At 44.7% G+C, this 25,070-nt stretch overlaps 1 protein-coding gene across 6 annotated transcripts in view; it reads left to right on the top strand.

The window, feature by feature from the left end:
• Nucleotides 1-25,070, top strand: part of CACNA2D3 (calcium voltage-gated channel auxiliary subunit alpha2delta 3) — a 2,000,770-nt gene that overhangs the window by 897,525 nt on the left and 1,078,175 nt on the right. For all 6 annotated transcript variants that reach the window (XR_010186941.1, XM_063940834.1, XM_063940836.1 and 3 more), the window contains exons 7-10: nucleotides 3,105-3,236; nucleotides 9,115-9,175; nucleotides 9,264-9,414; nucleotides 24,621-24,695. Coding sequence is in view for 5 of the 6 variants with exons in the window: in XM_063940834.1 (XP_063796904.1) it covers nucleotides 3,105-3,236; nucleotides 9,115-9,175; nucleotides 9,264-9,414; nucleotides 24,621-24,695 (419 nt within the window). In the remaining variant the exon portion in view is untranslated. The remainder of the gene's footprint in view (nucleotides 1-3,104; nucleotides 3,237-9,114; nucleotides 9,176-9,263; nucleotides 9,415-24,620; nucleotides 24,696-25,070) is intronic.

The following is a 25,070-nucleotide window of genomic DNA, read 5'->3' on the forward strand; positions in this document are numbered from 1 at the left end:
ATTTCCTCCTTACCCAGGAAAGCCAATAGTCCTGCAGGCCATGTCACTGGCAAGTCTGACGAGTCCTCTCCTGCCTGGGATTCCTCCGATGCATCCTTGAGTGTAACGCCTACTGCTGCTGGCGCTGCTGTTGTTGCTGCTAGGAGTCGATCGTCATCCCAGAGGGGAAGTCGGAAGACCACTTGTACTACTTCCAGTAAGCAATTGACTGTCCAACAGTCCTTTGCGAGGAAGATGAAATATCACAGCAGTCATCCTGTTGCAAAGCGGATAACTCAGGCCTTGACAACTATGTTGGTGTTAGACGTGCGTCCAGTATCCGCCGTTAGTTCACGGGGAACTAGAGAATTGCTTGAGGTACTGTGCCCCCGTTACCAAATACCATCTAGGTTCCACTTCTCTAGGCAGGCGATACCGAGAATGTACACGGACGTCAGAAAAAGAGTCACCAGTGTCCTAAAAAAATGCAGTTGTACCCAATGTCCACTTAACCACGGACATGTGGACAAGTGGAGCAGGGCAGACTCAGGACTATATGACTGTGACAGCCCACTGGGTAGATGTTTTGCCTCCCGCTGCAAGAACAGCAGCGGCGGCACCAGTAGCAGCATCTCGCAAACGCCAACTCGTTCCTAGGCAGGCTACGCTTTGTATCACCGCTTTCCAGAATACACACACAGCTGAAAACCTCTTACGGCAACTGAGGAAGATCATCGCAGAATGGCTTACCCCAATTGGACTCTCCTGGGGATTTGTGGCATCGGACAATGCCAGCAATATTGTGCGTGCATTACATCTGGGCAAATTCCAGCACGTCCCATGTTTTGCACATACCTTGAATTTGGTGGTGCAGAATTATTTAAAAAACGACAGGGGCGTGCAAGAGATGCTGTCGGTGGCCAGAAGAATTGCGGGCCACTTTCGGCGTACAGGCACCGCGTACAGAAGACTGGAGCACCACCAAAAACACCTGAACCTGCCCTGCCATCATCTGAAGCAAGAGGTGGTAACGAGGGGGAATTCAACCCTCTATATGCTTCAGAGGATGGAGGAGCAGCAAAAGGCCATTCAAGCCTATACATCTGGCCACGATATAGGCAAAGGAGGTGGAATGCACCTGTCTTAAGCGCAGTGGAGAATGATTTCAACGTTGTGCAAGGTTCTGCAACCTTTTGAACTTGCCACACGTGAAGTCAGTTCAGACACTGCCAGCCTGAGTCAGGTCATTCCCCTCATCAGGCTTTTGCAGAAGAAGCTGGAGGCATTGAAGGAGGAGCTAAAACAGAGCGATTCCGCTAGGCATGTGGGACTTGTGGATGGAGCCCTTCATTCGCTTAACCAGGATTCACGGGTGGTCAATCTGTTGAAATCAGAGCACTACATTTTGGCCACCGTGCTCGATCCTAGATTTAAAACCTACGTTGGATCTCTCTTTCCGGCAGACACAAGTCTGCAGAGGTTCAAAGACCTGCTGGTGAGAAAATTGTCAAGTCAAGCGGAACGCGACCCGTCAACATCTCCTCCTTCACATTCTCCCGCAACTGGGGGTGCGAGGAAAAGGCTTTTTTTGAAGGGCCATCCTGCCTGACACTGCAGTGCCACTCCTAGATGGGCCAGGTGTTTGTGTCGGCCACTTGTGTCGCTTAGCTTAGCCATCTAGCGACCTCGGTGCAAATTTTAGGACTAAAAATAATATTGTGAGGTGTGAGGTGTTCAGAATAGATTGCAAATGAGTGGAAATTATGGTTATTGAGGTTAATAATACTATGGGATCAAAATGACCCCCAAATTCTATGATTTAAGCTGTTTTTTAGGGTTTTTTGAAAAAACACCCACCCAAATCCAAAACACACCCGTAACCGACAAAAAAAAGTTCGGTGAGGTTTTGCCAAAACCCGTTCGAACCCAAAACACCGCCGCGGAACCGAACCCAAAACCAAAACACAAAACCCGAAAAATTTCCGGTGCACATCACTAATTTTTATACTGTATGTATGTATGTATGTATGTATGTATATTGCTTTTTAATTGCATGTTTGGTGCCCTCCAGTGGCCGAACCCCAGTGCAACTGCACTCATATTCTTAGGTAACTTTATAACAACCAAACACTACTTATTTATTTGTATAATCTACTAATAAACATTTTCATGTCAGCCTACTCATTCTCTCTGTACAGTATCTGTTGTTCTAGTCAGCACGTAACTAACATACACGACAAATACTATTTCTGTTGTTCAGTGTATCCAGTGTATATATTTTACAAAATACAATTTTTTTCTAGTGCTATGCTAGCTATATGAATTAAAAGATCTATAGCCAGTTTAGTGCATCAGATTTTTTCTATAGACCAACCAATATCTGTCCGATTCATATCAAGTTTAGATTAGGCAGGGAAAAGACAAGAAAGTACCAGTTCTACCACCTTTAGATAAATTTACAAAGTAGCGCATTTCAAAGCCACCAAGTCTTCAATGGTTTTGGCAGCTGGATTTAAAGAGTCAAGAATGGTTTTGTATTTAAAATATCATATGCCCTGGCCTGATTCCTAGTCAGTAGCAGTGGAGTGATGTTTGTTTTCTCTTCTGCACATGCGTCCCATGTGGAGTCACAGTACAGATATGGATGCACGGTATCAGAAATGTAAGGGGCATTCTCGGACGGTCACTGGGAGGTAACAGAGGGTGGATACACCTTCATTTTGGGAAATGAAGGCCATCGCTGCCCTCTTCCTTCCCCCAAACAGCTGCAGACTGTCAATCTCTTGACGTCTGCAGCTGCTTTGCTTCCAATGACGCAGGACCTGTACCGCACATGCACAAAGTTCCAAACATCGATACTTTACAACATGTGCAACAGGATCTGAATCAGGTCCAATGTTTTTATTTCATACAGTATATGATTTGTATGTTTATTGTGTGTTGTTATTATAACGTTTGTAAAGAAGGAGAATGATCCATTTCATCTGCCATCCCAGGAAACTTTTTAGTTTATTACCTAACAGATATAATTTTCTGTGAGTAAATCATTACTGTTTTATTTGCTTAAAATAAAACGAAGAGAGAATCATAGAGGATTTCCCCTTTATTTAATTTTTCCATTTCAGATCCCGAAATAGTGAATGGAATTTACTGGTCCGAGGCACTAAACAAGGTGTTTGTCGATAACTTTGACCGCGATCCATCCCTCATATGGCAATATTTTGGAAGTGCAAAAGGATTTTTTCGGCAATATCCTGGTAAGAGATCAATCCTCCAGTAAATGAATGCATTTAAAATCCCATTTGTGTTATTTGTACCCCCAACACTTGATAAGCAATATAATTACAAATATATAATTGTTATTGGATAAACCATTTAGGTGCTGCTATCTATTATTATTATTATTATCCTTTATTTATATGGCGCCACAAGGGTTCCGCAGCGCCCAATTACAGAGTACATAAACAAATAATCAACTAGGAAAACAGCAACTTACAGTTGGCTACAATATAGGACAAGTACAGGGTAAATAAACATAGCTACATCAGCAGATGACACTGGAATAAGTATCAGGTGGCAGAAGACTGCTGGATTTGGTGCAGCTGAAGATTATTAAAGTAAGAAAAGGGTAAGCACATGAGGGAGGAGGGCCCTGCTCGTGAGAGCTTACATTCTAAAGGGGAGGGGTAGACAGACAGGGGTGACACAATTGGGGTACATAGAGAGTGTAGAACAAAGGGTTAGGATGAGATTTGGCTGGGTTTGGTGAAGAAGTGGGTCTTGAGAGCCCGTTTGAAGTTTTGTAGAGAGGTGGAGAGTCTGAGAGGTAGGGAATTCCAGAGAAGTGGTGCAGCACGTGAAAAATCTTGGAGGTAAGAGTGGGAGGAAGTAATCCGTAGGCAGGAGAGTTGGCGAGCATTAGCAGAGCGAAGAGGACGGGTGGGAGTGTAAAGCGAGATAAGATCAGAGATGTAGATGGGAGAGGAGTGGGTGAGGGCTTTGTAAGCAAGTGTGAGAAGCTTGAAATGGATTCTGAAAGGGAAGGGGAGCCAGTGAAGGTCTAGTAAGAGAGGAGAGGTGGATGTAGTGCGTTTGGTGAGGAAAATGAGCCGGGCAGCAGCATTGAGGATAGATTGGAGTGGAGAGAGGTATTTGTCAGGAATGCCAGTCAGGAGGAGATTACAGTAGTCCAGTCTGGAGATGACCAGTGAGTGGATAAGAGTCTTAGTAGCATCCTGGGTCAGAAAGGGTCTGATCCTGGAAATATTTTTTAGATGAAAACGGCAGGTTTGTGAGAGGTGCTGAATGTGTGGTTTGAAGGAGAGGGAGAAGTCAAGGATTACTCCAAGACAGCGCACTTGGGGGGTAGAGGAGATAGTAGTGCCATCAATAGATAATGAGATTGTAGGAGGTGAGGTTATACGGGAGGGAGGGAAGATGATCAGCTCGGTCTTAGACATGTTAAGTTTAAGAAAGCGCTGGGACATCCAAGAAGAGATAGCAGAGAGACAGTTGGAGATACGAGTGAGGAGAGTAGGGGAGAGGTCTGGAGAGGAAAGATAGATTTGAGTGTCATCAACATAGAGATGATATTGGAAACCAAAAGAACTAATGAGCTTACCTAGTGAGGACGTATAGAGAGAGAAGAGAAGAGGACCAAGGACAGAACCTTGGGGTACCCCTACAGTTAGTGGAAGTGAGGGTGAGGTGGAGTCATGAGAGGAGACAGAGAATGAACGGTCAGAAAGGTAGGACGACAACCAAGAGAGGGCAGTGTCACGCAGACCAATGGAGTGAAGGATTTGCAGTAGGAGAGGATGGTCCACAGTGTCAGAAGCAGCAGAGAGATCAAGTAGAATAAGTAGAGAGTAGTGTCCCTTAGATTTAGCAGCATGGAGGTCATTGCATACTTTTGTAAGGGCAGTTTCAGTGGAGTGGAGAGGACGGAAGCCAGATTGGAATGTGTCAAGTAGTGAGTGTGAGGAAAGAAAGGAAGTAAGGCGGTTGTAGACAATACGCTCAAGGAGTTTGGAGGCAAAAGGGAGGAGAGAGATGGGTCGGTAGTTGGAGAGAGTGTTTGGATCAAGGGTAGGTTTTTTAAGAATAGGAGAGATGAGTGCGTGCTTGAAGGCAGAGGGGACAGTGCCTGATGAGAGGGAGAGATTGAGAAGGTGGGAAAGATGGGAACAAGCAGAAGAAGAGAGGCAGCGGAGGAGGCGGGAGGGGATAGGGTCAAGTGGGGAGGTGGTGAGGGGACAGGAACGAATGAGCTCCATGACTTCCTCTCCAGATGCATGGGAGAAAGATGACAGAGTTGGTGCGAGGGATGGGGAGGGTTGGTAAGGGATGGGAGAAGGCTGGTTACTGATGGTCTGGTGTGATGTGATGTCCTGACGTATGGAGTCAATTTTGGATGTGAAGTAAGTGGCAAAGTCAAGAGCAGAGAGTGAGGAAGGGAGACGAGGTGGAGGTGGGCAGAGGAGTGAGTTGAGAGTGGCAAAGAGGCGCCGGGGGTTGGAAGACTGGGAGGAGATGAGGTTCTTGAAGTATGACTGTTTAGCAAGAGAAAGGGCAGCACTGAAGGATGAGAGCATAAGTATCTATCTATCTATCTATCTATCTATCTATCTATCTATCTATCTATCTATCTATCTATCTATCTATCCATAGAAACGTGCTATAAGCAAGATTTATGAAACTGACACAGGAATTTAATGATTTGTACTTACTGTATATAGGGCCTGACTCAGACCTGATTGCAGCAGCAAAATTGTTCTATAATAGGCAAAACCACGTTTCACTGCAGGTGGGGCAGATATAACATGTGCAGAGAAAGTTAGATTTGGGTGAGGTGTGTTTAAACTGAAATCTAAATTGCAGTGTAAAAATAAAGCAGCCAGTATTTACCCTATACAGAAACAATATAACCCACCCAAACCTAACTCTCTCTGCACATGTTATATCTGCCACACCTGCAGTGCCTGTGGTTTTGCCCATTAGAGAACAATTTTGCTGCTGCGATCAGGTCTGAATTAGGCCCAAAGTCTCACTTATTACAACTTTTAAGAAAAAATGTGATAAAGAAACTTGTATAGCTACATATGCTTGATTTTGCAGGATACATGAATAGACTTTTAATTTTATTGTCCTACTATGCTGCACAGGGCTAGACATCCGTAGGATACTAGCAAATACAGAAAAACAAGGACCTGTGGCGCTACTTGATATCTAGGAATTCAATGATATTAATGCATAAAGTTTTATAATCTGTTTATTATGAACATAGTACTAAGACAAAACAAAATCAGTATTTAAATAAGCATTTAAAAGAGAGAGAGAGACAGCAATATTTCTATACCGGGGTTGTGGCTTGATAAGCACCTCACAGCACCTGTCTACAATTATTAAAATTCACTGCTCACACACTTAATTGTTCTGCGCTAATTAATATAGCGTCCGAGTCTCAGTGATGCTGTTAGTATAAGGCAGAGGGGTGGTGGTTTATATAATTGGAGTATATGTCACAAGTTCATAAAGCCATATGTAAATAATTTAAAACCGTGTATAAATGTAACAGTATTCTAATATAACAATTGATATAGGTGTATATAAAGTAACTTAATATAATTCACTTAATAAAACAATTAATAAAACACTTAATAAAATTCTCCCATTGGGGAAGAGGGCCCTGTGTGCTGAGTCCAAATGAGAGAGCGCGCTCTCTCTCCTTTCTGCGGCAAAAAGGATTTCTTTCTGTGGGTCCGGGTATTGTCAAAGTTAGTCTCTTTGGGTCCGATATTTGTAAAGAGTCTCTCACTTACGTGTCTTCGTCCCGCTCGGGACTCCTGATGTTTCACCTTGGGCGGTGTGTCAGAGTCTCTCCCCGCGGTCGCGATGTTGCTGCAGGCGCCTGCAGTGCTTTTTTCTCGGTCCTCTCTGTGCTTACGGCCAGCGCTTGCCAGGGGATCGGGAACTCCGGGTTGGGGGCGGATGTGAGGGGGTGTGTACAACGCGTTTCACTCGGCTTCAGAATGCCGGGCTTCCCTGACTTATCCCACACAGACAAACTCCAATTGGAGGGAGCGCAGACCACACCCCCACCTGTATAAAATCCGTAGGATACTGCTTACCTTTTTGTCTAATTATCATCTGGATTTCCTGCCCAGAACCGCTATAACAGCAAATTTTTCAAGTACCCCATGCCATCATAGCGAGTACTCATGTGAGTCCTAGTACCCCAGGTTGAAAACCACTGCAGTAGACCAATAATGTTTCATGATAATCTGCTCTGTAGGGCATTGTTTCCTAGAGTTTATTTATACTACTATATTTAAGTTTGTCAAAGCACCCAGGTACATCAACAAATTTAAGCACTGTATCATCATGAGAAGTAAGGTTAGCTTTGCAGATTTACTATAGCCAACTGAATATTTAATGGGACATATCTGGATACTTACTGTACGCTAAGAAAAGGAAAGGGTTATCAATGCCATACTTAAGAAGATGCAACCAGTGCTGCTTTGTAGGTAGTTTGCCTTGTAGGCCGGTTCCCGGAAAGACATTCTGCAGCATAGAGAGGTGTCTAGGACACACCTAGGACATGCCTGGCACCCACCTTCCTGTACCCAGCTTCCACTCTATGACATCATAGTGTGACATGCACTGGGGGAGTGGGCAGTCGTAACACCCATAAGTGCCCTTGTACAGCGCTATGGGCCTAATTCAGAGATGTATGCCAATGCAATTGCAAGTGCGTTTTTTCGGCTTCGCAACTGCTGATATCCGCAAGTGATGCTGCTGCCCAGAAATATCACAAGTCATTCGCAATTGTGTACACATTTACAGACTATATGCAAGAACTAGAAATATGAGGCTTATGGGTAGACCTATGCAGGGCTACCAAGAGAAATCCTGGGCCCCGGTACAACAACTTCCTGGGTCCCAGCCCCCCCGGTGGTATGTGACCACAGCATGCTGGGGGCATAGCCACACCTGTTTGGGGGCTTGCTTAGCACATGAGACGCACACACTCACAGGAGCATGACATGCCTCCCAGCCAGGGCAGTAGCGAGCTCGGCTAGGCCCAGGTCCTTTTCAGCGGGCATGGCCTAATCACAGGAGGCACCCGTAGAAAAAAAGTACAGAAAAAAATGTATTTTAAGCACTTCCCTGGCAACACTACAGCCCAGCACACAGCAGCGTGTGCTGGGCTGAGAAGAAAAGCTGCAGCGACTGCTTCCAGGTAAGAGGAGGCGTTGGGACCTGGGCCCCTCCATCAGACTTGTGCCCAGGTAATTTGTACCACCCTCCCCCCTCTCTGCGCCACTGGACCTATGGACCCGGCAGTAGCAATGCAGATGCCATGTTACTGTACATTAGAGCTTGCAGCTGATGTTAGTTGCACACCCCAAAAAACGGCCATGACACGCCTGTGTTTTACAACCACTACCCGTTACCTTCCCCAAATGGTCCCTTCCTATCAGTCACTTTGCAATAAATCCTCATTGTGAGTGAGATTGCAGCGGCACCTTGACGCATACGCAACGTGATCGTGGCACATGCACAGTCTGTCGATAATCACTCAGTAGCGCGGAACATTAACTTTGTGTCCATCTCTAAATCAGGCCCTATGTGTAGCTGATACAGGACCTCATTCAGGTCTGGTTGGAGTTGCGGTTGGATGTGCAGGACTCGTTCTGCACGTATGTGAACGGGTCTCGCAACACAGGATGTAGGAATGGATCAGACTGTCAGTGATTGACAGTCTGATGCCATTTGGAGGCAGGAAGGAGGCATCTGCTTATAATAGACACCTCCTGCTGCATTAACATACAGAGCTGCAGTATCACAGCTGCTTCCAAGGAAGTGACAGCAACTCCAACAACATCTGAATAACCCCCACTGAGATTTCTATAAAGAACATCATATTTTTCTTGTGCAACTATAAATAGCATTATTAACAAATATATATCTGTCATTTGTGATATCGCAGTTCGACTAACTTTTTCTTGCAATTTTCTTTTTTCACTAGAAATTAACATGGGGTGCACTAACTTCTAAGAAAACACATTACAGTAAACTCTCATAGCTTCTTTGGATTACATTAATACTGTAGTTCTTTTTTTTAATTATAAGGTATTAAATGGGAACCAGATGAGAATGGCGTCATTGCATTCGACTGTAGAAACCGAAAATGGTAAGTAACCCATCTCACAATAAACGTATTAACCCCTTCCACTTCCAAAATGTCATGTAAAAGAGCAATCTGTTTCTCTGTGATCCAGGTACATCCAAGCAGCTACCTCTCCAAAGGACGTAGTGATTTTAGTTGACGTAAGTGGCAGCATGAAAGGACTGCGTCTGACAATTGCAAAGCAAACTGTATCCTCTATTCTGGACACCCTGGGAGATGATGACTTCTTCAACATAATTGCTGTACGTTGCCTTTTTCTCTGCACTGTTTTCTTTTTAAAATGATTTTTCCTGGGTCACCGTGTAATTGGATGCACCCAAACACCTGCTGGTGGCCTCTGAGTGCTGTCAGCCCGTCAGATGCACTCCTTTCTGCATTCAATCAATAATCAAGTTGAACTTTTGTAAACTCCCTGCTAAGGCCCCATTGACAAGCACCCCAGCAACCAACACAGCGAACAATACTCTTTGCTATTTTAAGGCCAATTCTTGTTGTTCGTAGGTAATACCGTATTGGGAACCACTTATGAAACAGCAATTGCACTTGTTAAAACAGAAATCATAATAATGCTGACATTTCTAGATTTTCCCAGTGTACATAGGGTCTGATTTTGATGTGGACGCGGGTGCGCCTTGCGCCGCCATACTTTGCACTTGCGCAGGACCCGTTCTGCACAAGCACAAAGGAAGGAAGGAAGCAGCAGTGATAGCTCCTCCAAGCACATCTGAATCAGGCCTTTACTCATTTGAAAGAGACTATAAATATGAAAAGTAATTAAAGTAATAAAAGTATAAAAATAATGGAATATGAATGAAAACAGTACGTGATCCCTCCAAGGGAGAGGAAAACAACACCGGCACATTCTGCAGCTGCAGTGGAGATTTGGAATTCTGGGTTTTGTGAATTGCCCAGATCCAGCAGGAACTCAGCACCAAAGAACAGGAAGAGTTTAAAACTCCGATTCAACCAGAGTTCTGTGCACTGATGCCTGCTAGGGCTAGTTAGTAGGCCAGAGTCTCCGTAGTGCCAGGGATTATTGGCGTTTCTATAATGGGTGCAATGTTTGCAGTGCACACGGGCCACTGGGTCCAGGGGAGGCCCAAACTGCACCCATATTTTAATACTTACCTTTCCGAAGTCCAGTATCGAGCACTGCTGTTGCAGCAAAAATCGCAGCCCAAATGTCTGCCGCACATGCGTAGTAGTCAAATTGGTCTCCAGAACATGGCAGGCGCCATATTTTCGGAGACCTGCGCATGTGCAGTATACTCCAGCACAATGCCGGAGACTACTGCGCCATGCAGAGGAAGGGGCCCACTCGGAGGTGCACACCCTCCTCTCTTAAAATGCCCCTGCCAGGGACTAATGACATTGGCTGTGCCAAGAGAGCATTGCAAGTGTGGCTGCAAGCCATTGCAGCAGACTTATTGCTGAGTACAAGGAGTGAAGGAGTGCTAGGACTTTTTATGTGTGTGTGCTTACAGTATTTTCTGTTCCTGCCTGTGTTTTCAGGCCTAAGCCGGAGTATGCTGTGCACCAGTGTCTGCTGCCAGTAAAAAGACACTGCAATCACCGGACACTTGCCTACAGAGCCCTTATTTTAAACACCCATTGTATATACACACACACAAATACACACACACACACACACACACACACACACACACACAATCAATCACACACACACACACACACACACACACACACACACACACACACACACACACACATATATATACAGGGTGATTCAAAAGTCGCAGTACACCCTTTTGTTTAAAAAACTGTGCAGGTAATGGGAAAACTGAATGCTCCAGTAAGGTATGGGTGAGGTGGGCTATCTTTTAGGGTATGTACCGAACATGGACGCCATCTTGAAATCAGCCATCTTGAATCTAAGTCAGTTTTTTCAAATGGAAAGGGGGTCGTGTAACATGTGAAACAACATCAGAATTTGCTGCAAACAGATTTGAAATAGCAGTTATGGTTCAAAAGTTACAACACTTTTTTTGTTGGAATTACAGACTGAACTGTTCTCCATAAAGGACAGTCATTTAATGTGTTTAACATGTTGTCGCTCTTGGTCAACACAAATTCAAAGGCACTGGATCCAATCATCATGCACTCGCAGAAGGATTTCCGAAGAAATGCTGGCACACACTTCTTCAATGCGTTGCTGGAGATGATGTCTATTTCTTATGTTCTCCGCATACACGAGTTGCTTTAAATGACCCCACAGATAAAAGTCAAGTGGTGTGAGGTCAGGTGAACTGGGTGGCCATTCCACAGAACCACATTGGCCAATCCAATGACCAGGAAATTGACCATCTAACCACTGACGAACAACTGCTCCGTAGGGTGGTGGAGCCCCATCCTGATGAATGTAACAGGGGAAGCTGCAATAGTCATTCAGAACTGAGGCTGAATGCAGCTATGCAGCAATCTGCAGCTATGACACGGCAACTTAATTCTCCAGACATCAAAATGACCTCAATTCTCTCCTCTTTTGTTAAAGCCATCTTCAGTTACCTGCAACAAAAAAAGTGTTGTAACTTTTGAACCATAACTGCTATTTTAGCCAATTCTGATGTTGTTTGACATTTTACATTTAAATTTCCTTTCCATTTCAATAAATGGACTTAGATTCAAGATGGCCGATTTCAAGATGGCGTCCATGTTCAGTACATACCCTAAAAGATAGCCAACCTAACCCATACCTCACTGGAGTATTCAGTTTTCCTACTTTCTGCATAGTTTTTGAAACGAATGGGTGCACAGCGACTTTTGAATCACCCTGTATATCCATTTTAATATATATATATATATATATATATATATATATATATATATAGTCAAGGTGTAGGAAGCGGCACTCAGGAAAAAACGAGTCATAAACAGAGGGAATGATACTCACTCTGTTTACGACTCGTTTTTTCCTGAGTGCCGCATCCTACACCTTGACTATATCAACCTTTATGAGGGCACCGGGAGCAGCTGCTTTATAACAACAGGAGTGCCGGTCCTGCAATCGTATAATATACTTTAATCAGCAGCACTCAAACACCTGTGGTGCCAGTGGTTGTTAGGTTCCTGGTGCTCAGAACAAGGGAGATGTTGCGTAGTGAGTCCAGAGCACCAAAACGTGACGCTGAAATAAGGTGTGGTGTGGAAATAGCCCCTAGCACCCTACCTCCATTGTTTCACCCGTGTGGTCAATTCACGCCTGAGTGACTATGGTTTCTTGGGCCCACGGCAGCCGCGTTTGAAGGGCGGATTAGGTCTGCCCAACTCCGATGCTCCCAGGTCTTAGAGTGAGACAAGGCGTGAACTGAGACAGGATAATAACAAGGGGACCTCTAACTAAAGCAAACAGAAGGCTAGGGGCTACTAACAACCCTAAAACTAAGTATATGTGCGGCACGCCGCCAAGGGAAAAGAACAACAAAGGAAATGCTGTCCACACGCCGGCACAATACTGTTGTGTACCGGCGGTGACAGCATATGCAGAACCCTTTGCAAAACACCAGTGACAGATATAACCAAGGAATACAGCGGCCTAGGCCGACGGATGCGGCAAAGCCGCTACTCACGGAACCGGTACAAATACTGGCAAACGGACGGGAACCCCCAATGTAGCCGACACAGGCTCTCAGAACCAGAGGACAGGCAGAATCCCAAACGACATAATGCCCAACGTCATAATTGGATTCAGCGGAGGAGAACTTCCTGGACATAAAGGCACAAGGATGTAAGTCCAAAGACACCGGATCCTTTTGAGAAAGGACAGCCCCCACTCCAACCTCTGAGGCATCAACCTCCACAACAAAGGGCAATTCCGGATTAGGATGTCTGAGGACTGGAGCTGAGACAAAGGCTTGTTTCAGAGCCCGGAAGGACAACTCAGCTTCATGCGACCAGTTGGTAGGATCCGCTCCTTTCTTTGTCAGAGCCACAATGGGAGCAACCAGGTCAGAAAAAGAATGAATGAACCTCCTATAATAATTCGCAAACCCTAAAAAGCGTTGAATTGCTTTTAAATTGGTGGGTTGCGCCCAATTAAGGATGGCCTGAAGCTTCTTAGGTTCCATGGAAAATCCCTGAGGGGAAATTATGTACCCTAAAAAAGATACTTTCGTGACGTGAAATTCACACTTCTCCAGCTTGGCATATAAATGATTCTCACGTAACTTTTGAAGAACCAGACGCACCTGGGTGATATGTTGTTCCATCGATTCAGAAAAAATCAAGATGTCGTCTAAATAAATGACCACGAATTTCCCTAGGAAGTCACGGAGCACATCGTTAATGAGGTCTTGAAAAACTGCTGGAGCATTAGACAGGCCGAACGGCATCACCAGGTATTCGTAGTGACCCGACTGAGTACTGAAAGCCGTCTTCCACTCATCTCCAGATTTAATTCGGATGAGGTTGTAAGCTCCTCTCAGGTCAATTTTAGAAAAAATCACAGCAGAACGTAACTGATCAAAGAGTACAGAAATCAACGGCAAAGGATAGGTGTTTTTGACTGAGATTTTATTCAAGGCTCTAAAATCTATGCATGGTCTAAGCGAGCCATCCTTTTTCTCCACAAAGAAAAAACCAGCACTTAAAGGGGATTTTGATGGTCTAATAAAACCTTTCTGTAAGCTCTCCTGAACATAGTCATTCATAGCCGAAGTTTCTGGCCTGGACAATGCATATAATCTCCCCTTTGGCAATGCGGCACCAGGGATTAGCTCAATAGCACAATCATAAGGCCGATGGGGAGGCAGAATGTCCGCATTGCCTTTGGAGAATACATCGGCAAACTCCTGGTATTCCACAGTAATGAGTTCTGGAATGATAGCTGCTACTCTAACTGGAAACGAAATACATTCCTTAGCACAAAAAGTACCCCATTGTGAAATCTCCCCGGACCGCCAATCAATGGTGGGATTATGAAAGGCCAGCCAAGGGTGACCCAGAACAACTGGAACTGCTGGGCAATGTGTTAGATAGAACTCGATCTTTTCGGAATGTAAAGCTCCTACTGTAAGTACTACGGGAGGTGTACGGTGAGTAATAACCCCGTTGGAAAGCGGACTCCCATCTAAGCCATGCATGGTGACACACCTACCCAATGGTAACTGAGGAATGCCTAAGGCCTTAGCCCAAGTTAAATCCATAAAGTTTCCTGCAGCTCCACTGTCAACAAAAGCCGACACCAAAGAACTGAGGCTGCCAAAGGAAACCTTAACTGGGACTAAAAGAGAGTTATTCGAGGAGATAAGCTGCAGACCTAGGTGAACCCCTCACAATTCACCTGGTCAAAGCGTTTCCCGACTTGTTCGGACAGTTACGAGCAAAATGTCCCTTACCACCACAGTACAAACAAAGACCGGAATTTTGCCTTCTGGCCCTTTCCTCAGGAGACAGCCGGGAGAGACCCATCTGCATGGGCTCCTCTACGTCTTCTGGAATGGAATAAACACAAGGACTTGACCTTACAGGTGTTCCTCTTTCAGCCCTCCGCTCTCTGAGACGACGATCAATCTTAATAGAAAGCTCCATGAGTTTATCGAGAGTCTCAGGAGCGGGGTACTGGAGGAGACTGTCTTTAATAGACTCTGATAAGCCGAGGCGAAACTGACTGCGCAGGGCTGGGTCATTCCAGCCACAGTCGTTCGACCAACGGCGAAACTCAGTACAATAAACCTCTGCAGGATTTCTTCCTTGTTTGAGAGCGCGCAGCTGACTTTCAGCGGACGCCTCTCTATCTGGGTCATCATACAAAAGCCCTAAAGACTTAAAGAAAGCGTCTACTGACAACAACGCAGGATCCTCTGCCCTTAAACCGAACGCCCAGGTCTGAGGATCCCCCTGGAGTAAAGAAATAATAATCCCAACCAGCTGAGATTCAGAACCAGAGGAAGTAGGTCTTAAACGGAAATAAAGTTTACAGGATTCTTTAAAACTAAAAAATTATTTTCTATCGCCAGAAAAACGGTCAGGCAAATGCATCTTTGGTTCAGGGACTACCTTTGGGGAGGCTCGCAAAAGATCTTCCTGCGACCTCACCCGAAGAGAAAGATCCTGAACCATCTGAGTAAGTTCTTGAATCTGATTGACTAAGAGCTGGCCAGGGTTTGGCCCTAAACCTGTGGGATTCATGAGGCCAAAAATTTTTAACAAAAACTGAATGAGAGGAAAAAATTAAAGCCCTGTTTAATTTTAATTTTTTGGTATGGCCGGTAATAATGTTATGATTCCAGCACTCTGGTCTGAGGAGATCTTTTTGCGAGGACCGGAGCACTGGAACGAAATGCTGGGGAAGGGAGCGGGAATGGAAAATAGCCCCTGGCGCCCTAACTCCGCTGTCTCACCCGTGCTGTCGGAAATCCCCTGCGAGACTATGGGTGCTTGAGCCCATGGCAGCCGCGTTTGAAGGGCGGATTATGTCTGCCCAACTCCGATGCCCCCCCAGGTCTTAATGAGAGACAAAGGGAAATCCGAGACAGGGTGATAACAAGGGTCCCTCTGACTAAACAACCAGGCCAGGGGCTACAAGCTAACTTAAAACTAGAATATGTGCGGAAACACCGCCAGGGAAAAGGACAACCAAAATATCCACTTGTCCACTTCTCCTACCCAGCACCGCCGAGTTCCAGAGAGGACTTGTGGAAGCGGAACCCTCCGCAAATGCTCCAAAAACAGAATATATAAAGATAAAGCGGCTGAGCCGCAACACACGGCAGAGCCGCAACTCACGGAACACCACTCGATATACAAAGGTGATCAGTCAGGACAACTGGGGACCAAACGACTTCCTGGGATGAGATGACAACTCCCGAATACAGGACTTCTGAGGACAGGAATGACCGGATACAGAAGGACTGGAACAAACTCTCAGCAAACCAAAGCAGCATGCAGGAAGCTATTACCGGCGTCTGTGAGAAGTACTGGGAAGGTATTTAACAGGGAGTCCTCCAATCAGCTGCTTAGAGCCTGATTGGGAATAAATGCCGTGCAGCTGCCTTGCTGCACGGCCAGAGGACAAGTGTGTGTGCTTGTTAATTAGGCCCTGCAACGGGGAACGCGGTCCGCCTGTGGCGTCCCCGTTGCTAGGGTCCGTGCGGCTCAGCGCGCCCGGCGTCTAGCGTTGCTAGGGAGCCGGCGGCTGAACGCGCACGGCGTCCCTAGTTGCTAGGCGCCGGGCGGACATGCGGACCCCGGCGCCTAACAGAACCCTGGAACCCTGGAAATATCACCAGCGTCTGTGAATTGCACTGAGCCAGAATATAACAGAGTCTTAATTAATTATGTCGTGCAGCTGCCCTGCTGCACAACTGAGAGGTGCAATCAACAGACAGGTGAGGCTGAACACATGGGAACAAGCTGAAATCACACAGACTCACCACCGGCAGCAAACAAGAGTCTTCTAAAACCAGAGCAACGGGAAATCCTGGCCTGCAAGACAACTATAAACATAGAATAGGAATGAACCACTACCTGTGGTTCATAACAGTACCCTCTCCTTAAGGGTGAGCTCCGAACACCCCATGACACCCACGGGGAACATAAAATACATAACCAAAATGCAAAACAGGAATGAGCCACAGCCGTGGCTCATAACAGTACCCCCCCCCTTGAGGAGGGGTCAAAGGACCCCAAAATTCAGACTTTCCAAAACAAGGGATACAAAAAAAAAAAACCTGACACACTGGTCTAACAGAAACAAGCTGTGGCAACAGCTTGTAACGGTGCCCCCCCCCCTTGACGGTGGCCACTGGACACAAGACAAGGAAAATAAATATATATTTTTTTTTCAAGGCAAGAGTCAATAATTATTTCTTTTTCTTCTTCTTATTATTTTTACAAAGTTCTTGAGGTCTGACCAAGGTAATTCCCCAAACATTGTCTGAACTGATGGTACCTCCCAGCAAGTCTGGGTTCAGATCAGAGATTGGTTTCTTAACCTTGGGAGCTGAACTTTCAGGCAAAGTACTACTATTAGAAGAAGACAGAAAAGCACATCCTGCAGTCAAAACAACGGGCTGAGACTCTTGTGCCGAGTTTACAGTATACGGTGAACTCTCAGCAGATAAGACGGGTGACCTAGAGGAACCTGAACCAATTTCTTTAGAACCATATCTTTTAATAACTGCATCACTGAATGCTGGGGGATCCTGAAGAATGGGATCTTCAGCTTTCATTAGGCTGGTCGCCCACTCAAAAGGCTCTCCTCTAAAGGAATATATCAGATAGAGCACAAGGTTCTCTGAAGTGATGCCCAGAAATGGTCTAGACAACAAAATGGTGTAATAGTGTTTGTAAAGCGCCAGAAATTGGACTAAGTCCCCATCAAAGATTATAGATGTTGAGATATCAACAGAGTCAGGATCTGCTTCCTTCCCATCTGACTGACTAGAGTGCTTTGCTAGGACCTGGTCACTATTGACCTTACTCGAAGCTGAGACTTTCTGAACCCCACCTGGGGCAGTGACTTTCTGAACCCCACCTGGGGCAGTGGCCCTCGGAACCCCACCCGGGGTAGTGACTTTCTGAACCCCCCCGGGGCAGTGACTTTCTGAACCCCACCTGGGGCAGTGACTTTCTGAACCCCACCCGGGGCAGTGGCCTTCGGGAACCCCGCTGGGGCAGTGGCCTTTGGGAACCCCGCTGGGGCAGTGGCCTTCGGGAACCCCGCTGGGGCAGTGGCCTTCGGGAACCCCGCTGGGGTCAGCACCTCAGATTCTTTTACTGGGACCGGGCCATCGTCCTCCCTCTCTGAGTCGATAATTATCGAAACTTCTCCCGGGACTATGACTTCCGGGACTTTTGCTGAAGCTTTAACCTTCAGAACCTCCACTAACGCTATGCCTCTTAAGTTCTTTCCTGGGGATGCGACCTCTAGACCCTTCTTTGGGGCTGCGTCTCTCGAGACCCAACTTGGGGATATTACTTCAAAGATCCCTTCTGGGGTTTTGCTTCTCGAGTTCCCTTCTAGAACTATGGTTTTAGATACCCTTTCTGGGTTTGCGCTTTTCAAGTCCCTACCTGGGGTAACAGCTTCTGAGACCCCTTCTGGTATTGACACCTGAGCTATAATATTCGATGTCCCTCTATAACCTTGGGCATCGGGTACCGCTCCAGGACTCTGGGCATCGGGTACCGCTCCAGGACTCTGGGCATCGGGTACCGCTCCAGGACTCTGGGCATCGGGTACCGCTCCAGGACTCTGGGCATCGGGTACCGCTCCAGGACTCTGGGCATCACGTACCGCTCCAGGACTCTGGGCATCGGGCACCGCTCCAGGACCCTGGGCATCGGGCACCGCTCCAGGACCCTGGGCATCGGGCACCGCTCCAGGACCCCGGGCATCGGGCACCGCTCCAGGGCCCCAGGCATCGGGCACCGCTCCAGGACCCCGGGCATCGGGCACCGCTCCAGGACCCTGGGCATCGGGCACCATTCCAGGACCCTGGGCATCGGGCACCGCTCCAGGACCCTGGGCATCGGGCACCGCTCCAGGACCCTGGGCATCGGGCACCGCTCCAGGACCCTGGGCATCTGGCACCGCTCCAGGACCCCAGGCATCGGGCACCACTCCAGGGGTTTGCAACTCTGCTTCAACAGGAAAATCAAGAGAGGAGAGAAACATTCTCCTTTGGTTCCTGAATCTATAATCGGGCTCCCTAGCCCAAGGACCCCAATTATAGGACAGAGTGCTTTTTAGTGTGGGTTGTGTGACAAGTACCTCTGCTACAGTAGAGACAGGAGTAGGTCTTATATCCTGACTAAACTTGGCCAGAGGGCAGGACTTGTCACCACACTTTGGCTTGCGCAACTCACAGGTCTGCAGATAGTGGCCTAAACCCCCACAATATAGGCATAAATCTAAGTTTCTGCGACGCAGACGCTCCTCTTCTGAGAGCCTGGGCCGCAGAAAACTTTCAAACTTTTTCTCTCTAATTAAACCTGAGGATTCACTTGTCACCATACTGTGAACAAGAGTCTCTTTAGAGAATGAACTCTCAAGAACTTCTGGCAAAATAAGCAAAATTTTGGTCAGAAGGTTTTGCAGTTGCTTTAAGGATTGCTGCAAAACTTCCAGCCGCTCAGGTTTCAAAGCACTGAAAGCAGAGTTCAGGGCTGAGAGAGATGCCTGCAGGGCTTGCATAGTAGGCATAGGAGGATTTCAAACTAGACAAGACAAGACACGATTCTAGACACGATTCTAAGACAAGATTCTAGACAAGATTCTTAGACAAGATTCTAGACACGATTCTAAGACACGATTCTAAGACAAGATTCTAGACAAGATTCTTAGACAAGATTCTAGACAAGACAAGACTGAACTGGATTTTTAAACTAGACAAGACAAGACTGGACTGGATTTTTAAACACCGGACCTAATTCTGCACACTGAATTCTAGACAGGACTGGATTCTAAACACCGGACTGGATTCTGCACACTGAATTCTAGACAGGACTGGATTCTAAACACCGGACTGGATTCTGCACACTGAGTTCTAGACAGGACTGGATTCTTGACAGGACTGGATTCTGCACACTGAGTTCTAGACAGGACTGGATTCTTGACAGGACTCTGGACTGGGACAAAAAAGAAAAAGCTTTATTTCTTTTTTGTTGTATGGCTGGTGATAATGTTAGGTTCCTGGTGCTCAGAACAAGGGAGATGTTGCGTAGTGAGTCCAGAGCACCAGAACGTGACTCTGAAATAAGGTGTGGTGTGGAAATAGCCCCTAGCACCCTACCTCCATTGTTTCACCCATGTGGTCAGTTCACGCCTGAGTGACTACGGTTTCTTGGGCCCACGGCAGCCGCGTTTGAAGGGCGGATTAGGTCTGCCCAACTCCGATGCCCCCAGGTCTTAGAGTGAGACAAGGCGTGAACTGAGACAGGATAATAACAAGGGGACCTCTAACTAAAGCAAACAGAAGGCTAGGGGCTACTAACAACCCTAAAACTAAGTATATGTGCGGCACGCCGCCAAAGGAAAAGAACAACAAAGGAAATGCTGTCCACACGCCGGCACAATACTGTTGTGTACCGGCGGTGACAGCATATGCAGAACCCTCTGCAAAACACCAGTGACAGATATAACCAAGGAATACAGCGGCCTAGGCCGACGGACGCGGCAAAGCCGCTACTCACGGAACCGGTACAAATACTGGCAAACGGACGGGAACCCCCAATGTAGCCGACACAGGCTCTCAGAACCGGAGGACAGGCAGAATCCCAAACGACAGACCGGTGGACACCAAGAAGCCAGATACTCGACCAGGAACAGACAAAGCCACAGGACTTCTGGACAGGAATGCTTCACGGCAGGACACGGGATCAGACACTGGAACCGACACAGGAACCGATGCTGGAACCGACACAGGAACCGACACAGGAACCGACACTGGAAGCAGCTAGACAGACACTGCTAGACAGGAGCTCAGGAACTGGCAGGGACTAGCTCAGAACTCAAGAACCCTGGAACTCTGGAAATATCACCAGCGTCTGTGAATTGCACTGAGCCAGAATATAACAGAGTCTTAATTAATTATGTCGTGCAGCTGCCCTGCTGCACAACTGAGAGGTGCAATCAACAGACAGGTGAGGCTGAACACATGGGAACAAGCTGCAATCACACAGACTCACCACCAGCAGCAAACAAGAGTCTTCTAAAACCAGAGCAACGGGAAATCCTGGCCTGCAAGACAACTATAAACATAGAATAGGAATGAACCACTACCTGTGGTTCATAACAGTGGTATTGTGACCACAACATTTAAATATAAAAAAAAATCATACAAGCTCAGCACTCACCTAATTACACTACAAACTATAATTCATCTGAATTCAGGGAATGTTAGTTCCAAAATATTGCAATCATTTGTTAAATTGAGCAGTCACTGCATATACGCAACGGGATATATTTAATAGTTTAAGTTTCTTTCTCATGTGAAATTTTGCACATTTAAGGCAAAATTCATAAAAAATTACAGATAAATCCAGATATGAGGCCAAATGTAATAGAGTGAGAATTTCAAAAAGTGAGAGATTTGGTAAGGTTTTGCAGTTTTTTTTTTAAAGTGCAATCATTTACACAGCAAGATCAACCTGGTTTTGCAGTGTAAATGATTGCCACTTTAAAAAAACCTGAAAAACCTTACCAAATTTCTCACTTTCTGAAACTCTCACTCTATTACATTTGGCCCATGATGTTTTGTCATTGGTTCCAAAAATATTTTTTCTTTAGGAGGCATCTTGCAGCACATGAAAATCCGCATATACGTTTGTAAACGGTTTTCAATTTGCAAACTATTTTATGCAAATAAACCCCTTCCATTCACACTATTAAGCAGTAAAGATACTGTAACTGCTTAGTTAGGTCAAATATCTCCCTTATTAATCTCTAATTACCCACTGTGTAATTACTAGGAACATCATTATTGCGAGACGTCATTACAATGAAAATGTCATATCTTTTACATTTTATTATTTTCCCTTAACAAAGCCAATCAAAATTTTCATGAATTAAGTTCTTGCACTATAGTAATTAGTTATCTATGTAATTAGTGTAGCTAAACAACTAAATGTAATGTCTAATTATAATCATCAGATTGCATATTATGACACACTGTATCATCCTAAATTATAAGCATTTAGTGTATGGATTAAAGTTGTGTTGTGAAGCTGCGTATATTTAAATACGGTGATCTTAAATGGGCCATTCGGTCCCCCAATCTAATTTTTCATTTTACTGCGAAAATGCAATTTTTTTTTCTGGTATTAGTATATTTAGCATTTTTTGAAGGGTCACTCTTAACTTTTTTTTGTAGCTTATTTCCTTAGTAAGTTTATAGTGAATTGATAGGCAGTAGCCATTCGAATATTGGTACAGCCCACAAATTGTATGCCTTTATTATAAGTAACGAGTGCACTTTATCTTAAAGTATAGCAATAGCTATGGGATGTTACTTGAGAAGTTATACTGGAGGAATAGAAGGTGGCACTGTAACGTAACTTGTCACTCCGTAGTATCTCTTTGTTGTGGTAGTGTATTTTTTCCTAGTCTTGTTATGAAGTTTACATGTGCTGGCTACATGTGCTGGCTACAGTAGAGTTTATTACACATTCTTTCCCTCAGTGTTTGATGTTTGTTGCTGTAACACTTTCAACCTTCTAATTAAATTGATGAATTTGGAGGCAGACAAATGCGAAGCTTATTATATGGAGGGATTGGCTTGACCTTGTGTGTTTAGCTTTAGAATCTGTGCTTATGGAACCACAGCTTTGTATCCAAATGCTATACTGCCTATTGTTTGATCCATTTGAGAATGTTGCATAACCAACCTAGACCAAAATGAAACCATTATATCTTAAACCTGAAATAAACTCAAAAAAACAATGAGTGCTGCTATAAGGCCACAGCTTTTTGGTTATTAAATATATAAATGAATGGGTGGCCAAGAAAGCCTTGCAACTCCCAGCTCTTGCCATAAATATCATTTTCAGATGGAGGAGGGGGGGACGGACGTATGCCTCCGACACAACCTAAGCTAATGTTCCCACCAACCCATAATTGCTATAGAATTACTGAGCCCAATTTAAGGGAAATAATCCAGGTCCCCCCTCAAGGCAACTTGCATGAGAAAGGAAGGGTGCCCCGCAACTACCTCTTGCCCCATTGTGGTAGCTGTAGAGCAATGTTCACCACCTTGTTGTGCCTGATCTGCAAGGGAAAGTAATCAAACAAATAATTACATTAGGAATATAAACAGATTTCACCAAAAAGTGGGAAGGTCAAAAAAGGAAGTGCAATCAACCTCTTGAAATGTATATTAGCTCTGATCCCACACCCTCGTATTCCTATATCATGAACCTTCCCTAGCACCATACCTTCTAACTGTACCTTTTTGGCTGGTACAGAACTGATTTTTTATGGTCTGTCCCACCCAAAAGGGGCTATGTACCGGCTTCAGGAACTCTGTAGTCCCATAGAGTTAGATTGCAGCGCAGCAGGGACACACCCCTTTTACTCATGACCATGCCCACTGTCCTGTTTTGTACCGATTTCCTGCTCTGTAATGTTGGATGGCATGCAGCACCTGTCACTCAAGCAACTACTAGGAATAATTAACCCAGAAATTCCTAATGTCTCTCCTCCACAAAACTTGGGACTTCTGCTACCTAAACCTGCTACATACTTACTCCTTCAATATAATGTATAATTTTAAGGTTTTCTAATGTTAACTTGACTTCTGTTACTTAGAAATGTACTTTTCAATGTACAATAGGTACCTCATTTAAATGGGGATTTATATAATAGAATCTGTCTCTTAAATCATTATAAAAAAGGTTATCCACTTATAATATATTCCCATTAATGATAAAAAAATGTACTCAAAGAAAAATCACTAAGCAAAACATTGTTTGAAATGTCCAGCTCTAGACATTCTATGTTTTTTTTTTCTTTGTCACACGAAGTGTAGTAATAAAGCTTGCTGAATAATTTGCTACTCCTGTCAATGCGTATCAGCTGTGCATGACCAGCGGAGATGGAACAAGAGAGACACATTTTCACCTTTTACACTGAGTCCAAGCCATGCAGCAAATTGCACATTTAGCATTGCTATAAGACTCATAAATTAATTCTACCAGCTGTAAAATGTTAGGACAATGGATCTTGAGCAGTGCAGTGTGTATCGCATGTAAGAAATGCTAACTTAGGGAAAATCTGATAAATTTCTTCTAGTGTTTACAAAAAATTTTAAGTTCAACATTGTAATCTGCGGCCAGTTGAGGTAGCCATTTTATGGTTGACATTTGAACCTGTTTTCTCCTTGTTACTTTCCCTAGAATACTACAGTAGTAGCACTAGTGAGTGTGACACGATAAAAGCAATGTTAAGTAAGTAAAGACATAAAACATTTTGAGAGTTAGTGTATTTTCTGTACTTTGGTGCGCTATGCATTTGAAACATGAGTACCCCTAATCATTTGAAAAATTTGACCTCTATAATGACTAGAATTTTTGTTTAAAACCAAACAATCAGGTGGATGTCAAAAATCCACTTATTTAAATCCTGCCAGATACTTTGATATATGTAAGCCTCTGTCAGATCGGAATCAGCCATTTTGTGAGGTGAACCAATGTTTCAACTATCAATTTAACACACACTTCTAATGAATTAATTAGCTGGATTCTTTTTCTTAGCCCACAGAATGTCTTCCCAATTTCATAATAGGTGACAAGATTGATCTCATAAATAGTTTTTCTATGTTATTAATAATTATAATTTGCAGAAAAGTTCTATAGACTAAAACATTAAATAGTATTAAATTAGTATTTACTTTACTTCTAAAATATCACTTAGATTATGATCTCTGACCAATGCCAGCACATATTTTCTCTGCACTTGAAATAGTCTTTGTTTTAATGTCTCTTTTCACAGTATAATGAAGAAATTCAATACGTAGAACCTTGTCTGAATGGAACATTAGTACAAGCCGACAGAAACAACAAAGAGGTAAGAGACTAATTGGGTATGAAAATTGAAAATACATTAATGTCTTTCAACAAAACCACACAAAAGAGCTGCCAGTGAAGTAGCATTAAATCGACAGGCAGAAAACTTTGCCGCACAAATAAGTCAATAGGAAAGTTTATTGTAACCTAAAGTTTTAGTTAAACAAACAATGTTTTTTTCCATTTTTTTTGGCAGGGTGAGCTTAAGCCTGCAACTTTATCCCACACTAGTAGAGGGGAGTCCTAGATCACTTAGGGGGCCATTCATGAAGCAGTGAAAAGTGTGGCGAAGTGAGCCTGTGGAGAAGTTGCCCATGGAAAGCAATCAGCTGCTCTGTACAATTGTATAATATGAAAATTATAAATGTTACTTCAA

This window comes from Pseudophryne corroboree, chromosome 9 (genome assembly GCF_028390025.1).
Source record: "Pseudophryne corroboree isolate aPseCor3 chromosome 9, aPseCor3.hap2, whole genome shotgun sequence".
Classification (NCBI taxonomy): Eukaryota; Metazoa; Chordata; class Amphibia; order Anura; family Myobatrachidae; genus Pseudophryne; species Pseudophryne corroboree.